The sequence below is a fragment of the Sphaeramia orbicularis genome, chromosome 13, assembly GCF_902148855.1.
Source record: "Sphaeramia orbicularis chromosome 13, fSphaOr1.1, whole genome shotgun sequence".
Taxonomy (NCBI): domain Eukaryota; kingdom Metazoa; phylum Chordata; class Actinopteri; order Kurtiformes; family Apogonidae; genus Sphaeramia; species Sphaeramia orbicularis.
The window spans coordinates 35,325,188-35,343,324 of record NC_043969.1 but is presented as its reverse complement, the minus strand read 5'-3'; the positions used below and the strand labels follow the sequence as shown (position 1 = coordinate 35,343,324).

General features: G+C 35.1%; 2 protein-coding genes across 7 annotated transcripts in view; one reads left to right on the top strand and one right to left on the bottom strand.

The window, feature by feature from the left end:
* Window positions 1–5,425, top strand: part of LOC115431404 (tripartite motif-containing protein 3-like) — a 43,882-nt gene extending 38,457 nt beyond the window's left edge. For 3 of the 6 annotated variants that reach the window (XM_030151727.1, XM_030151726.1, XM_030151725.1), the window contains one exon: window positions 96–484. Coding sequence is in view for 2 of the 6 variants with exons in the window: in XM_030151721.1 (XP_030007581.1) it covers window positions 560–619; window positions 862–932; window positions 3,053–3,193; window positions 3,294–3,446 (425 nt within the window). In the remaining 4 variants the exon portion in view is untranslated. Of the gene's footprint in view, window positions 1–95; window positions 485–559; window positions 620–861; window positions 933–3,052; window positions 3,194–3,293 lie in introns of those variants that run through there. The other 3 variants (XM_030151721.1, XM_030151722.1, XM_030151724.1) reach the window with 3 other exon arrangements.
* A 2,731-nt stretch (window positions 5,426–8,156) lies between these two features.
* The window catches only part of frem2b (FRAS1 related extracellular matrix 2b), a 100,272-nt gene continuing 90,291 nt past the window's right edge, over window positions 8,157–18,137 (bottom strand). Inside the window, exons 22-25 of the mRNA XM_030152245.1 lie at window positions 16,069–16,256; window positions 14,818–14,964; window positions 11,368–12,260; window positions 8,157–9,570 (exon numbers count right to left, since the gene is read on the bottom strand). Of these exons, the coding sequence (XP_030008105.1) occupies window positions 11,748–12,260; window positions 14,818–14,964; window positions 16,069–16,256 (848 nt within the window). The 3' untranslated portion in view covers window positions 8,157–9,570; window positions 11,368–11,747. The remainder of the gene's footprint in view (window positions 9,571–11,367; window positions 12,261–14,817; window positions 14,965–16,068; window positions 16,257–18,137) is intronic.

The following is an 18,137-nucleotide window of genomic DNA, read 5'->3' as shown; positions in this document are numbered from 1 at the left end:
TGGGGGGGGGGTTGATGAAATTTTCAGGGAATATTGATACTGGCACACGGAACAAATGATTACATTTTGGTGGTGATCGGGGGGGTGGCGGGAAGACTGATAATGTCTTTTTCAGCGTCGGGATAAGAGGCACTTCCAAATACTGTTTCATGGTTCAGGATCCAGGGCATGAGTTTGGGCCAGATTTACAAACTTTATTTCTGTTTTACACTTTATTTGTGCAAATCGTTGTCCACTCACAAGCATGTTAATGATATATTTCTTTGAATTTCCATTGAACGTGTGCATGCATTGAAGATTGTTATGATGTGTACACTACTGCACTGATGAGCGACCCGATCATCACATAGGAAGTAAATAAAAATAAAATACTGTAATGTCCGCAACTGCATGAAAAGAATGTGATGATGCTTGTCCTCCAGTTTTTGCCACTCTCATAATAATCACTGGTTATTATGTTAACAGCTGTTGCCCAGAAAGCCTGTCAAAGCGTATTTCTGTTCAAACTCACCATGTATTTCAGTTTAATTTCTCACTTGGACCTTTTCTTTTCTTTTAGAAAAAAGCGGTGCAAACATTGCACTGGAACAAAAGCTTAGTAAATCTGGCCCTGTTTTCAGTAAGTAATGACTTCACTGTGAATGTGAACTAGAAAAAAAAAACAAAAAACTCTCTCTTTTCCATGTTGATCCATCAGCTCTGTCACGTCTCTTGTGTTGTCCTACTTCAACTCTCAGAATCTCTTTGTGACCATTGTATGTCTTGTTCTAAAATAGTGTGGAACTTCCTGTGCTGTGCTGAAAGGCTGTGGATGACTCATCTTTCTGCTTTTTCCCTCTCTGTCCCATCTGCTACTTCCAGGTCCTCATTTTGTGGCCGTGAATAACAAAAATGAAATTGTGGTAACAGACTTCCACAACCATTCAGTAAAGGTACGGTTCGCAGCAAGTATGTGTTAGTACAGGGTGTCCCATAAGTCTCCATACATAGGAAAAATAACTGTTTCTTGACATAAACCATTTTTATTTATATAATATGCTCTATATGACTGCCATTTTGTCAGGAACAAATTGATCTAAAACACTTCCTGTGTTTTTTGAACTTGACAGTAAGTTTTGCCACAGTGTCGTGTGTGATACTCATCCCATGTTTTCTGTTAAATGCGCTTGCAACCATACGACTGCTTGCTGAACCGGCCATCAGGATGATTTCAATTCGTTGCTCTTTATTCAAATGCATTCTTTGGGTTATCTGAAATATAAAGAAATACATGTTAGAACCATATATGTAGGGAATGTATTATGTCTCCTATGTATGGAGACTTATGGGACACCCTGTAGTAAATATACATGTAGAAAGTAAAGTTAATGGCTTTGTATGACTTTAACAAACTCAAGATTTACAGTAAAAGAAGTATTCACATTGCATTTATTCTACATTTTGCTTTAATTGTCCATCCCATTAGACATTTACAGTATTGTGCAAATGTCCTGGGCTGACATTGTGTTTGCTGGTTTAATAAAGTTCTAATGACCGCACATGCATTTCTTAATCTATATATTAACATCCAGTCTGGATACATCCTCCTGAGACCCAGCAATGCATTTTTGTCCTCTGTAGGGGACAAAAGTTTGACAGTTTTACTTAAAAAATGTGATGTCTAGTGCACTGGCAGTGACTGAGGAGGGATTATTTTATGTACAGTTTATTGTTTGCTGTTTTTTTAATTTTTTTTTTGTCTCTCTATGGTGCTAGCTGCAATTGATTTACACCCATGCTTACTTAAGATTTCTGTAAGGACCATTCAGCGCTGCACTTGTATTATATTGACAAAACTTCAATAAAAAGATCTTAAAAACAATATGTTGTCCATTGCAAAGGAAATTCCAAAAATAAATAAATAAATAAAAAATGTAATCTGAAAAAACTGAAAAAATTGTTGCATTATGCAGTTTCTAATTAAGACAATTGTTTAATGAAAAAAGCCAAAAATTTTCACTCTCCTATGTCTCAGGGGGATATGACAAGTATGTACAGCTGTAAAAACTAAAGTTTAAAGGAAAAAACAGCTTCTATAAACCAAACTGGTAGTATTTAGTGTGACCTCCTTCTGTATTGAACCTGTTTGTTCAGACAATATGAGATTTATTGCATTAATTTTCTGATGATTTATACCAGGTTTCATTCAACACGTGTAAAATATTTCTAATTGTCTGCGCTGCTTCTTGTCACAGGGTCAGAGGTCACACTAAATACTAACCTTAACCTTTGAGCTACGTTCAGACTTCAGACAAATGTGGCTCAAATCAGATTTTTTTGCCCATATGTGACCTGTATCTGCTCTGTTAAAGACACTTTGAACAGCACAAATCCGATTTTCATGTGAAAGTGGCCCTAAATTTGGTACGTATCCGATATTTTGCAATGTGACTTCAGTTTGAACGGCCAGGTCGCATTTATCTGACCTTTACGTCATTGAAATGCAAAAAAAAAAAAAAAAAAAAAATCGCCACAACTCTGCATCTCAGGAAAAGAAAAAAAAAAAACATACCTACTTCCCTAAACACAGTGCGTGCCTGCGTGGTCATGTATTACATCAGGACCTCTTTCGTGCATGCGGGTCACTTGAGTTCATACTTAAAACTGATAAAAGTCGCATTTAGTCCAATCCAATCTGAACTTTATTTATAAAGCACTTTAAAACAACCACAGTGGACCAAAGTGCTGTAAAGAAGACTAAAAGCACAATAAAAATTCATAAAATCATTAAAATAAAAAATTAAAATTGTGTAATGTGAACGAGCACACAAAAAAATCCGAATTGTGCATTAAAACCTGTTGTCTGAACAGAGCCTTAGTTCAGTTTTTCTGCGTCTTTCGTCTGCGTCTAACTATTTCCTGTATTTTCTTATTGTATTTGAAGAAAAGAAAATGAGAAATAAATATGTTTGCTCATTTCAAGCCCACAAAAACAGCAAAGCTAAAGGTGGACTAAGTCTTTTGCACAGTGCTGCACATTCTCCTAAAAGGCTCTTGTTAAATTCTCTATCAGGTGTACAATGCAGACGGGGAGTTCCTGTTTAAATTCGGCTCTCACGGAGAGGGGAATGGACAGTTCAACGCTCCAACAGGCGTGGCTGTGGATGCCAATGGAAATATCATTGTCGCTGATTGGGGCAACAGTCGCATCCAGGTAAACTCGACAAAATCGCATCTGTCGCAAAACAAACACAAATGTAGAATTTTTTCAGTGGCTTCCATAACCTGTCCCTCTGTGTTGTACAACCACACAGGTGTTCGACAGTTCAGGGTCCTTCCTATCCTATATCAACACATCAGCGGACCCCCTTTACGGACCCCAGGGCCTGGCTCTCACATCTGATGGTCACGTAGCAGTGGCAGACTCCGGGAACCACTGTTTTAAGGTCTACCGCTACCTGCAGTAGAGCTGTGACGGCCTCCTTTATCCCTGCAAGCACTGACAACGACACAACCAATGTATTCCATGGGGTGCAATGACCTTTTCAGAACAGCCTTTTGACATGCACATCAGTTTATCTCTAATAATTAACTATCTGAACCTGAGTTTACTCTTCTTATGGTGTTTATTGAGGGCTGTTTTTAAAGTTGGGTGATGTAGCGTCCAATGGGATAAGTAACGGACATAAAGCTATGGACTGGTGTAAAAGCGTTTTTGTGTGTTTTACGCTGTTGATGGTATTGAACCACATTTTCTGTGAGAACAGAGTTGGTAGGAGATAAGTTGAAGTATTTAATGAGCCATAATCTGTCCAAATGCATGAAGTTTTACTTTAACTCAATGCCTAAACAATAACAGTGTACCCATTAGCTGCTTTTCTTATGAACTAGTTAATGCTTACAGTGAAAATTACAGTGCTAGACTCCAGCAATGAAATGTAAAATTTCTTATAAACTGACATCTCACATAAAAATGTCATCACCATTTGTGCATTGATTTGCTGTATGTAATGTATATACATAAATGTATATTGTGTATATTAGATCACTCCGTATGTATGTGCTATAACACACAGCCATTCGGCTTTTTGGAGGGCAGCAGTCAAAGATTACAGGATTTTAATGTGTGTGTGTATGGCAGCTGTTATGAAGTGTGCTTTTGAAACAAACCCAGCACATGCTTAAACAAAGAAGTGTCATATTTATTTCTTATGTAAGCAGCACAATAACCATTTTTGTTTTATATCTGTTGTTTTAAAAGGGACAAAAAAAAAAAAAAGCTAATTTATTTTATTTTATACACTAGCTCAGCATTTACAAATTATTTTTCTAAATTTAATTTAAATTGTTTTTTTTTTTTCTTAAAGCGTTACACTGTATATTTTCCCTTAAAAGGAAAATGTCACTTTAAAACAGAATTCGTATCCCCCCAAAATTTATATCATTGTTTGTGCACAGTGTTTTAAGTCTTTTCCAAAGCTACAAATCCATTTTTAATTTTATTTCAATGCGATCAAAAACCAAAAAAACATGGTTTTGGGGCATGATTGTTTCGAACGTTATGGCCTTATAGAATACTTGTTTGGCCTTTAACAATTAAAGAGCTTTATTACATTCAAGTGCTAACACACAGCAGAGGATATACACATATCTCAGGAAATCCATCCAAATAGATCAGTATGTCGACTGAACAACTGCTAAAATTGTTCTTTTTTTTCCTCATTATTGGATTTCGGAGCTTTGTATAAAAATTATTACTTTGTGCAAACAGTCTGGATCCAACATCATCCAAATTATGGGTTAGAATATGAATTCTGTTTATTTGTTACAGATTTTTTTCTTCTTCATTCAAACAGAAAACAGTTAGAGAGTATTAATTTCTAACTGACTGAATGACATTTGCCAGCAAACACATTCATGCTTTAGAATACACTTGCATATAATAGCCTGTTCATGCTGTTAGATCAGACTTTTCTGCCTGCACTTCATCCACCATCACCCCCTCCCTGTAGCAGTAGAGCTGATGCTGCTCTCACGCCCCCTGGTGTTCATTCTATGTCATATCATAAGAAAACCTGCACAGCAGAAGAATGACCAGGTGCAGGAAGAAGCCAGCTTCCTGGTCTGTCATAATTACCCAGAATACTGTTCTACACACCGAACCGGGAACATTCACACTTCCCACACGTGCAGAGGTTGTTTAAGCTCCAGGAAATATGACCTAATTTATCAATTCCAATCCACCAGGAAGCTGTTGTTTTCATGGACCTGGTCTTTTGGTTGACTTGTTGCCAAATGGGAGCCTGACATCTGATCTGAGTCAGAGGCTTACCTTTATGAGATATGTCTAAAGCATTTTAACCTACACTGTTTGTGTCACACCAATACAAACAAATGTGTTTTCTTTATGAATATGCACTGGTAATAAAAGCACATGGTTTACTCAGTTGTAAGTGTGTGACTAATCATACTTTTATATGAGAGTAGCAGTAGTATTTATCAATGAATGAGAGTAATGAGAAAATTAGTTATATACAGAATATATACAGCAGTCTACATATTGTGTAGAATATTACTGACTTTATTTTACTCATCTAATATTCTGCATTTTTTATTTGTACTTTGTGTTTTTTTTCTTTCTAATGATTGAAAAACTTAATGAAAATAAGAAGCCCTAATGCCACACTTCAAGCACATTTTATCAAACAGTATTTATTTTGTAATAATTTTAATATTATTATTAAAAAAAAAAGTAATGTTGATGCCAGCATCATCCAAAAAAAAAAGCAATATTACACACTGACAAGCTGGGTATCATTTCAAACTACTAAAACAAACTTGTCCCAAGTAGTGAAACTGCAGACTACATATTGTGTAGAATATTACTGACTTTATTTTACTGATCTAATATTGTGCATTTTGAAACTGCATTTTGGTTTTTTTTTTTCTCTTTCTAATGACTGAATTACTTGATGAAAATAAGAAGCCCTAATGCCACACCTCAAGCACATGTTATCAAACGGTATTTGATTTATAATAATTTTAATATTATTAATAAAAAAAAAAAGGAAAAAAGAAAGTAATATTGATGCAACATTGATCATCCAAAACAAAACGCAATATTACTGACAAGATGAGTATAATTTCAAACTACTTCAACAAACTTATTCCAAGTAGTTTCACAGCAGACTACATATTGTGTAGAACATTGCTGACTTTACTCCTCTAATATTCTGGATTTTGAATTTGCATTTTGTGTTTTTTTTTTTTTTTCAAATGATTGAATTTCTTAATGAAAATAAGAAGCCCTAATGTCACTAAAATAACACCTCAAGCATATTTTATCAAACGGTATTTGTTTTATAATAATTTAAATATTATCAATTTAAAAAAAAAAAAAAAAAAAAAAAAGTAATATTAATGCCAGCATCTTCCAAAACAAAACGCGACATTACCCACTGACAAGTTGGGTATCATTTCAAAACGAACATTTCATTTATCTATTCTTATCAAAAGCAATTAATATTGTTCTTTACCGTGTCGTGGTCATTTTCACTCTATCCCCGTTATTCTCCGACCAACACAGAAGTTACTTCCAAAGCAGTCCAACTCAGTCTTGCTCCTGTTTTTAATACCGTCTTCGGCAGCCATCTTGACAACTTTTGTCAGGACTACAGAATTAAATAAAGTTTTTCCAAATTCGACTTCTCACGAGATTTCAGGCGATATTTTGCACTTGGATGAAACTTCCGGAAGTTATCTGTATGTGTAAACACAGGAGTGACAAACTTCCTCATGGAAGTTTTACGCCTAGGTTAACAAATACTGTGTAAGATTAGTGTTTTATGGAGTGGCGTAAATCATTTCAGTTTTTAAAATTTATTATGAAAAAAAAAAAAAAAAAATCAACGTATTTAGAAGATCAGAGGTGTAGTTATGTGGAGAAATGGGTAGATGTGATTTGGAGTGATGTGCGCCTGGGACTATCCTCACTAAACCCTGTATAAAATCTTTATGTTCTATAATATTCTTTTCTACTTTGGTACATTTGTAGTCAAGGAGTTCCTGAAAACATTCAGAGACATTTTTATGCATATTATTAGTGTGGTCATAGTCTTTTCCACTGTGTAATCCAATTGTTTGTTTATTTGTAAATAAGCAAAGATAAGTTGTTTCTTTCCCCCTTGTGGTTAATAAGAATTTGCACAGGCACAGGAACAGTCACAATATTATAAACACCAGAATTATTTATGTATATTGACCTAATAATTGTGGAGCTTTACTTGATTTATTTTGGGCAGTATGTTTATGAACCTTACTTCCCAAAACCCCTAGGGCACAGGTGTCAAACATGCAGCCCGGGGGCCAAATCCGGCCTGCCAAAGGGTCCAGTCCGGCCCTTGGGATGAATTTGTGAAATGCAAAATTACACTAAGATATTAACAATCATTTCAGTTCAGGTTCCACATTCAGACCAATTCGATCTCGAGTGGGCAGGACCAGTAAAATACTATCACAATAACATATAAATAATGACAACTCCAAATTTTCTTCTTTCAAAATGTAAATATTTTCATGTATTTACAGTAAACAAAGTATAATTTCACAAAAAATGTGAATAACCTGAACAAATATGAATAACCAGAAATGTCTTACGAGAAATAAGTACAATTTTAACAAGATTCTGTTTGTTATTAAATGTTTTGTGTATTTGTAGATCCACTGTGATCTGTAAGTTATAATGTACATGTGTAAATGATAAACTGAGGCAGAATACTGGTAAAAATACACTTATTTTTTCAGTTTGTTTATGTTATTCACATCTTTTGAAAGGATAGTTTGTAGATGTAAACTTTTTCATCATGTAAATTTATTTTTTCACTCTGAAACATAGAGAAAAGTTTGGAGTTTACATTATTTATATATTAATATGTTATATTGTTATATATGTTATGCTGTTTTACTGGTTCGGCCCACTTCAGATCCAGTTTAGCTGAATGTGGCCCCTGAACTAAAATGAGTTTGACACCCCTGTCCTAGGGGGAAAAGGTTAATAAACAAAATATGTGCAGAATATTGATATATTTTTTTGCATTGAAAGTACATCACATATTTAGACTACTAGAAAAAATACATATGTATAATACTAATAACATTTCCAAAGTGAATGAAAAATGTAATGTTTTCTTGAAAAAATTATTTATTTGCAGACCATGTTGCGCCTCTGGTCTATGGTACAAATACTTACAGTACAGCACATACAGTATGCATTTTTTTTTTTTTTTAACAATAACCATTCCCAAAACATCCAAATGGTATATTTATAGGTAATACACGTGTATATACATACATACAGCTGAGAATACACTCAAAGCAGTAGTTTGGAATAAAAGAATCGCAGTACATTAATACAGTGATAGATTTGCGAGCAAATTGTGCACTGAAAAAAAACATCCTTGGGGTAAACATTTCATGAGGGTATATCACAAATTGCATAGAATCTTCTTCGAAAATAAAATAGCAAATAAACTTCTTAAACATTTATATAGTGCTGATTATGAAGTTAAGAGTCTGTTGTAAAATATACTGAAGAACAAGATGAGGTAACCAGATTCGACGGCAATCTGATGCCTGGGAAAGCGTAGAATAGTCGACAGAAAGCTTGGATGAAGTCGATCTTATGTGCACATTGTTTTAATGTAAACACATAAACAGTACATTTGAGTCATATGTTGAAATAAAAAAAAAAAAATCAATATTAAAGATAATGATAAATGATCGGTATCTGCAAGCATCGAAAATAAATAAATACATTTAAAACACATGAATGAGGAGGTTTGACAGTAAAGACACTTATTGTGGATGAAACATTTCATTCCCTTTAAATGAAATCTGATGAACCTATTTAGACGGTTTAATAAGATGAACAGCCAACATGTAGCCCTGCTGAGAGAGAGACTGAGGAATCCCATCTATATTTACGAAGCTAAAGTCTAGACTTACAAATTTAGTGTCAGTTTCTCAGTAGTGAAAAGAGCCGCTGTGGGAAATAGTGGATCTGAAATCACTACTATACTACACTGTACAATGCAGACCAGCTGTCTTGAAAGTCACTTTAATATGACAGAATCATACAATTTCACTTCTTGTACTTGACTCAGTGCCATCTGTTGTTAGGTTTATAACAATAGCTGTCTCAATTACCAAACTTGACCTTGGACAATAGCAAAGAGCTACTGATAAAAACTGTTTTATGGGATATACAGTGAAAAAGAAAACTAAATATGTGGAAATACAGTAGAGCTGATGCACTTGATTTCAATTAAAACAGTGTTTCGACTTTTTTTTTTTTTAACAATATCTGAAAAATGTTGGAGTACAAAAATAAACGCATGCAAAAACATAAACACACAAAACAATGTTAAAATTATTTTTCATGTGAGTGATGAAATGAATGTCCTAGTGATCACACGGAACAGTCATGACAAACAACATTATCCAGACAAATAGACGAATAATTCAGACAAGTTTTCCCAGTGTAAGCCAAATATGGATAGTGTCTTGATGCAGCAAATTAAAAGTATGAATACTCTACAGGGTGTATCAAAAAAAAAAAAAAACTGTACATTTTGAAAAATTACCCCCAGTTCCGCATTTGATAATTTTTGGAATTTTCTTTTATGGATGTCGGTAGGTAGGGCATTGGCGGATATTTCTCCAAATTTACAGACCCATGAGTGAGCAGGGGCAAGTTGTGCAATCCAAGTTAAAACTGGTTTGCGCAAAGTAGTGGTGGGATTTAAATCCAATTAAAGGTCATGGGAGGGGACAATGGGCATTCATGTTGTTTTCCACAGGTTACAGCTGTGTTTTTCAACCTTGGGGTCGGGACCCCACGTGGGGTCACCTGGAATTCAAATGGGGTCACCTGAAATTTCTAGTAATTGAAAAAAAAAAAAAGCCAAATTTACGAATAAAAAATATCTGTTGAGTTGACAGAGACAATCCCAATCCATAACAGATAAACTTTGGAGCTGAAACTGAAGCACTGTGGTACTGTTTATCTGTCAAATGTTCATTGTGGTCGGTTTCAGATGCTGCAGCTCTTTCATAATTCATAGTTTGAGTTCTTGTTTGTTCAGTATTAATTACACTGGTCTACAAGGAAAATGCTTCCAGAATAAAAGTAATGAAATTTTACCACATGAGAGTCACTGATCAAGAAAATTCAAGTCTAAAATGCTGGTTGGCTGAACTTTCCAAGATACAGCCTTGGGTCAAAATGTGAAACTCGAGAATTAACAAGAGAATGGATTTGACTCCAAAGGAATATTTGTCTCAGAGCTACAAGATCTACTTCAAAACACTGTCTGCACATTAGAATACATTCACTTTACAGGTTCTATTTAGTGGAAGATTTATAAAACTATTATATAAATGTACATAAACCAATATATATGTGTAATAACACTTAATCATATACCTTGAAAACATCAGCAAACCGGCACTTTTGTTATTTATTTTCCAATTAATCTTATTAAAATACGTAACATTACATTTAGCACATTTAATCTCTGAAGCAAATCATTTCTAAAAAAAATAGTAGACCAGTGTTGTCAGCCTTGTAAATCCAAGCTGGACTGACTGTACATATCCTGACCAAGGAAAATAAAAGTCTCACTTTGTGCAGTAATGTACACCTGGCTTTTCTGCCTCCATCCATAATATTATACATGATATAGACTAAATGTTGTCTAAAATTAACATTTATTTGAAACATAGTATAGCAAACTATTACATGATCAAATACAAATTAATTTTAGTTAAAAAAAAAAAAAAAAAAAAAGTCTCTGTTTTGAATGTCTGGGGTCGCCAGAAATTTGTGACATTAAAACGGGGTCACGACCCAAAAAAGGTTGGAAACCACTGGGTTACAGCATTAACACTTTGGCCACCATGTCAATTTCATTTCTTTACCCATGGCAGCTGTTCCTGCCTTTCAAAGTGAATTCAACTTGTTTAGGCCTGAAAATGTCACTGAGGACAGGACAAGTTAGGGTTGAAGAAATGAAAGAAATGAAATTGACATGGTGGCCAAAGTGTTAATGCTGTAACCTGGTAATTTTGTGGAAAAACAAGATGGATGCCCATTGTCCCCTCCCATGACCTTTGATTGGATTTAAATGCCACCGCTACTTCGCGCAAACCAGTTTTAACTTGGATTGCACAATTTGCCCCTGCTCACTCATGCATGAAAACCTGGGTCTGTAAATTTGGACAAATATCCACCAATCCCCTACCTACTGACGTCCATAAAAGAAAATTCCAAAAATTATCAAATGCGAAACTGGGGGTAATTTTTCAAAATATATATATATTTTTTGATACACCCTGTAGTATTCCGCTTCTGTTGACCTACTCAGTAAAACACCAAATGCCACTCATGTTAAGAGGCATCTTCTTTAGCACCTTTGGAAACGCAACAACACAATTTTGGATCAAGAGGCATCTAAGCAAATCAATAAACGAGTGCTGACAACTTGACAAGTGCCTTTAAACAGCTACTAACACAGTCATTCTGCTAGTTAGCGCCCAAATGTCTCCATGGCTGTGAAAGTGATGCAGGTATTTCAAGTAGATTTCTGAATATAATCAAAGCTCTTGTAGTTTGTGTCGCTTCACACACAATCTTATCATTTTATCTAAAACGTGAGGCACTTGCAAAACAAAAATGTGGACTAAAACTCCAACCGAAACTGGCCAGTCTGTTAAACCTCGGAGCTGTCGCTGTTGCTGTTGCTGAGGCTTCGTGTCATCATCGGCTCGGCGCTGCTCGAGTTCTTGGGTCCCTCCTTCTTCTCCTGTTTGGATCGGATCAGCACCACCACCACGATGACGATGAGCACCGTCAGGAGCAGCCCCACGAACACGCCGATGATCAGTATGAGTCTGTCGTCGCTGTTGTCTCTCTGGTTGAGCTCACGTGGGATTACGCCTTTGGTGAAGATCTCTGTCTCGGGGCTGGTCCTCCTCTGGATGCTACGGTCCAGCGCGATGTGGAGGATGTTCGTGCCGCGGTTGTTGCTCTCTCCGATCTCGTCAGCGATGTCCGGCATCTCATTGGCTGACCTTCTAGTGCGGTGATGAGCCTCTGGAGTCAGACCAGTGTGCCGGGTCAACGCGTGGTACTCCAGGCTTCTCTTCCCAAGGCCTCGGTTGGCGTTTTCGCGGGAGCGGACGGTGTAGATGGTGTGAATGTACCACTCTCTTCCTGCAGAAACCTAAAGCGAGAGACCACCACTAATCATGTTTTTTGTTTATTGGGAATGGAAACACACAGTATACAAACATAATACCCACAGAACAGTACATTCGATTTTTAACTTCCAGTAAACTAAAATAAAAGGAACCCTATCACTTACTGCAATAACACTATTTTCTCTGGAGTACAATAGAAGAGAAGCTCATTGATCCAGTTTTTCCATGAGTCTGTTTACATGTACACCAATACTCTGATCATCAGCCAGTTTTGGAGCACTGGAAAAAATCTAAATCTTACCAAGTGTATTTTTCTCATTTCTAGTGAAAAATACGTCATCACACTTAACCCTCTGGTATCCCGTCCAGAAAGGCCCTTACTAAGCACCAAGTGTGCCTTTTTCACACACTTGTGGAATAATGTCAAAAAAATTTTCATACAGTTTGTTTTAATTCTTTTACACTTTTTTCTATTTCATCAATGTGAGCCATAAATAAAAACAACAAATACTCAATAATTGTCACATTTTTTAACCCTTTAAGTGATGTGTTTGTAATGTAAACAAACCATTTTTTTGGATGCAAAAATACAAAAAATTATTTTTTTTCAATGTACTACATAAAAAGTGGATCACATATTATTTGATTTTTGCAGCCTGGCATATGTCAATGATTAACTCCAATATCGGTTAATTTGCATTTTTATTTTTGGCGCCAGGTCAAATGTTCAAAAATATTAGCATCTGTCACCAAGTGTACATAAAATGCACACCTATAAATCAAACTATTAAATATTATATACTGATTTATTTTTCTGCTCTAATTTGATTTTATTTTTGTAAATCAAGGTCAGCCCTAATCATACATATCAAATGGAAGAAATATTGCGTTTTAGGCACACTTGGGAGACAGATGCTAGTCTTATAATTTTCTTTTGTTTACAATGTGCAAATTTTAGTTGGTGGCCAGAATTTTAAAGGTCATGCAAAAATGAACAACTTTTGAATTCTAACCTTATTTAAATTGTGAAAAATAATATGAAGTTTTTTTTAAAATGAAGTGCAAAGTGTGCGTAAAAGGCACACCTGGATACTGGAGGGTTAAAATAAGACATAATCACCTGAAGAGCAAATTTTCAGTGACATAAGAACTTATTTACAGACATTAGATCTGGAAAATCTTATGTCAAGAAATCTTACCAAGATAATTTTCACTTGTTCCACTGGCAGATTTTTTTTGCTTGAATTAAGCAAAAAAAAATCTGGAATTAAGCAAAAAAATCTTCCAATGGGCCGGACTGGACCCTCTGATGGGCCGGGTTTGGTCCACGGGTCGTATGTTTGACATTTATGCTCTATGTCATGGGTGGGCAACCTTTGCTATCTAAGGAGCCATTTTAGGACAGAAATAGAAAAAAAAAATCTGTCCGGAGCCAAAAGATATCCTTATGTGTTTTATCGCAATCAAAGTTTCAGTGCATTTACAGAACTACAAATAAACTAAAGAAAACGGTGAAATTTGTCATAAAAAAAAAAAAGTCTTGTTTTACTATTACTATTACGACTACTTTTTGATTCATTTGGAGTGTAGTTACATTTTTGCAACTGCATAACATCAGAATAAGTTTATGGTTCCAAAAATAATATAAAAATGTGATTTAAATAAATAAATAAATAAATAAACAAATAAATAAAGTGTTTCAATTTTTTTATTTATTTTTCTGACAAAGCCACATGGAGCCACTGGAAAAGAGCCCAAGAGCTAAATGTGGCCCAGGAGCCACAGGTATCCCACCCCTGCTCTATATATTAGTCCTGTGATGAACTGGTGACATGCCCAGGGGGTACACCAGCTTCACCTGATGATAGGTGAATGAATTTCTGTAATTTCCTTAAATTCCACTAAATCTAATACATTAAATTTTTAATATGTATAACTACTAAAAAGATTAAGTAAAACAATATTAAATCTTCCTTATGTTTGTGACACACTCTGATAAATCCTTGGTATTAAATCTACACTAAAAAGTGGTAATTATTTTAAGTTTGACCAACAATAGATCTTTTCACTGTGTATTTTTACCAATCCATCCAACTTTATTCATAAAGCACTTTAAAACAACCACAGTGGACCAAAGTGCTGTACAGAAGACTAAAAGCACAATAAAAATGAATAAAAGCATTAAAAAACATTAAAAATCAAACAAAAAATAGATAACTAAAACAAGTTAAAATATAAAAACAGAAACAAAATGTCAACATCCAATGAAGAACAACGTGTCTCGTGTGAAAAATAGGCTCCACAGTGAAACTCTAGACAACACAACTACAACAGGGCATTAACCACACCTCAGATGTGTTTCCCACACAGGCTTTGTGGTCGCTTTAACCTGTTAACGTGAGCACTGAAACGGAAAGCAGGAGGTTTGCATGACTGTCACGCACAGCTTAGGTACAGTACAGTACATTTTCATTCAGTTCTTTCCACTTGTTATTGATCTATTTTGATAAAAGTCAGACTGAGGTGAAGTGGTCGAACATATACAATACATTCCAACATTTCAGCACAGTATTTAGTTACCTGGAAGAGAGCGGATGAATCCATTTTGAAACCATCTGACCCGGGCTGCCTCACTAGAGCCAAAGCACCAGGATCATCCACTGCCAGGAAAGCACTGAACGCCACATTGCCAAATGACCTGGCCTGGGTCTCTGGTTGGGCCTTATCCTGGTGTGAGAAAATAAGAGAAGAAAGGAGTTAGAGGGGTGATATTTTGCTTTTTTAAATGGAATTATGCATTTTAAAACATTTCCCACTGTAAATGCTATGCTTGGGTCTGAATTCTTCATTAATTCAACTCCACAGGTCCATTTTCAACTATATTTCTGAGTAATGACACGAAAAAGGTCATTTTGAGCGCTGGCCCTTTAAATGTACATGACCCCGCCCCCTCCAGGTTGTTAACTGTGCGCTCTGTCCCGTTCAGCCACTTGAGTTCATTAATACAACCAACAACTGAACATTTTAGGTAATCAGCTCGAAGTTTGGACATAAACTAAGGAACGATCCACCTCTCTATATCAGATGGTCCTCCTCTCTGTCTGTTTTTAAATTCCTTCTTCAAACCAGTCTTTTCTTCTTGGCTTTTGAAACCATGTGAGATGTTTGAATGTATTATTATTCTTCTATTGTTTTTATTGAGTAGTGGTTTATTGTTCTTATTTTTTGTTGTTTTTAATTGCATGGCTTTTTATGTTTGTTTTTTTTTTTAATCTATTTTTGTATTTTATTCTTGTATTTGGGTTTTATTTATTCTTCTGTACAGCACTGTTTTCTTTTTTGTATAGTTCTATGTCTTTTAATCTAATCTGTATTTTATTCTTCTATTTTGGTTTTAATTATTCTTCAGTACAGCACTTTGGTCCACTGCAGTTGTTTTAAAGTGCTTTACAAACAAAGTTGGATTGGATATTTTCAATATGGACTACAACCGCTGCTGCTGACAAACAATTATGTCGTACTCAGAAAAATGTTTGTCAGAAGTCTTGACCTTATATGTGCAAATTTCATGATGTAACTAGTTGTAAACATAACACATTAAGAAGGAATTGAAACAGGTTGTAGAAATCCACTTGATTTTTGCTGTAATGAATATAAAGATAGCTTTGCAGCACCTGGAGGGTTCAAATTCACACTTTTGGAACAACTAGGGTCCAAATACACAAATAAATGAACCAAAGACTAACAAAAGTGGGTTTAGCAAAATATGACCCCTTTAATGGACACAACAAATCTGTCATATGATGCAGGACATACTGTGGTTACACTTACTATGATCTTGAATCTGTAGAGCAGCGACGGAGCATCAGCCAGACAGCCAAACTCAAAGTTACTGGGATTGTATTTAGGGACGTATCCATCAGCTCCGGTACATAGGAACACTTTCTCAATGTTGCAAATAAAGGAGTCGCCCAAGTTCTGCACTGGATCCACCATCACTCGACCATAAATTGTATCCCCTGAAGGAGCAGAAACAGTGTATAGTATCTGTCTTCATCACTGCAGAAAAACTTTAACTCTTCAAGACCCAAACAGCCACCGATGACCAGAACCATTTACTGATCTAAACTGTTTAATACCTGTTGATCCATTCATCCTATCAATACATGTAAATAATTGGTGTAAAATACAGTTTGTCATCTTTTCACAGTCATCAGATATGACCCATTTGGATGTTCAGAGGCTCTGTAGTTACCATGGAAACACCATCATCTTCAACAACATTGATTCACCAGTAAAACCCATGGAGTTTGATAAGTAACAGTGAATGGACACACTTGGTTTATGTTCAGTTAATGATAGATATTGCTGAAAAAGTCAGTTTTTTGTCAGTTTTCTCTGTTTTTTTTTAAATTATATAATAACTCTCGACTTTAATCAGGCTTTTATGAACATCTCCATGACCAGTAAATTGCTCTGAGGTTTATTACAGGCCTCAGAGCCCAGACTCATCATTGTCTTTTATACGCTCGACTTGGATGGACAGATCTTTCTACACGTAGACAGAAACACTGGTATTCTTTTATCTATAAATGTATTTTAGGTCTGCTTCCATTATATTTGCTGGTCCACATCTGTTGGAATGACTTTAATAATTACAGTCTCTGGTCCCAGGATCTGTTATCGCTACGAGTTCCAAAAGTCAGAACAAAACTGGGAAAGAAAGTGTTTAAATTTTCTGCTCCCACTGTCTGGAACAACCAACAGAAGGAGATAAAACTAAAGGAATTATTCTCTTTTAATACATTCAAAGTCATTTTAAATAAATGGGAAAAGGATAATTGATTGAATCGGGTTCTGTTTTGAGTTGCTTTTAAGGAACATTGTTGTTATACTTTTAGTACCTTTTAAAATAATGATGTTTTACATGTATGTTCTTATTTAGTGTTTTATGTATGGTGTTAATACTGACTTTTATTGTGTTCTATGTATTTTTTTATGTACATTTTTAGTGTGGATGTATGGCTGTGATTTCTATTTTGTGTAACTTCTGCTGCTGCAACTGGTTTGACCAGAGCACTCTCGAAAAAGAGATTTTAAATTTCAATGAGCTTTTTCCTGGTTAAATAAAGGTTATAATAATAAATCAGATATAGGAAAATACATGATTTTCACAGAAAAAAACAAAACAAAACACAAAATACAGAAGATTATAAGTCTGAATGCCTTTTCTGACTTATTTCAACAACAATACTGATGTGATAAACTGGGACTAGTAGAGTATGTTTGTATATTTCTACATATTTCGGTGAAGACTGGCAACTTAAACCAATGCTGTGTTTATTTATTTCACACACACCCCTTTTTATTTATTTATTTATTTATTTTCAAATTTGATTTTTATTTATTTATTTACCTATTTACTATTTACTTTGTATTCTGTGTTCTCTTTTCCTTTAGAGGATCTGGGATTCTGGGGTGGGTTGGGACAAGAGGGGAATGAGGGGATCTACTGTGTACATTTACTGAATGTGTGATTTGTCAATAAACAGATAAAAAAAAATATAGAGGATTATGTCATAATAAATTGTGATAAGTCACTTAAGAAATGTTACATATAAAGAAAAAATAGCACTGGGTCTTTATGGGTTAGCCTAACATTTGTTTAGCTGAACATTCTACTAAGTAGTTTATCAAATGTTTCTGACATCCTTGGGCTGCAACACTGGGAAATAAAAAATAACATTTCTGCTACAACTTTGCAGAAAGAGCTTTTTACCCTCGCATGGGGGCAGAAGTGCCAAGGACTTTTCAAAGACATTCAAAGTTCTTGCTGAGATAAATTAAATTCAAGCAGTCATTATTATGAGCTTGTTTTGGAATAGGACATTAAAGTAGTA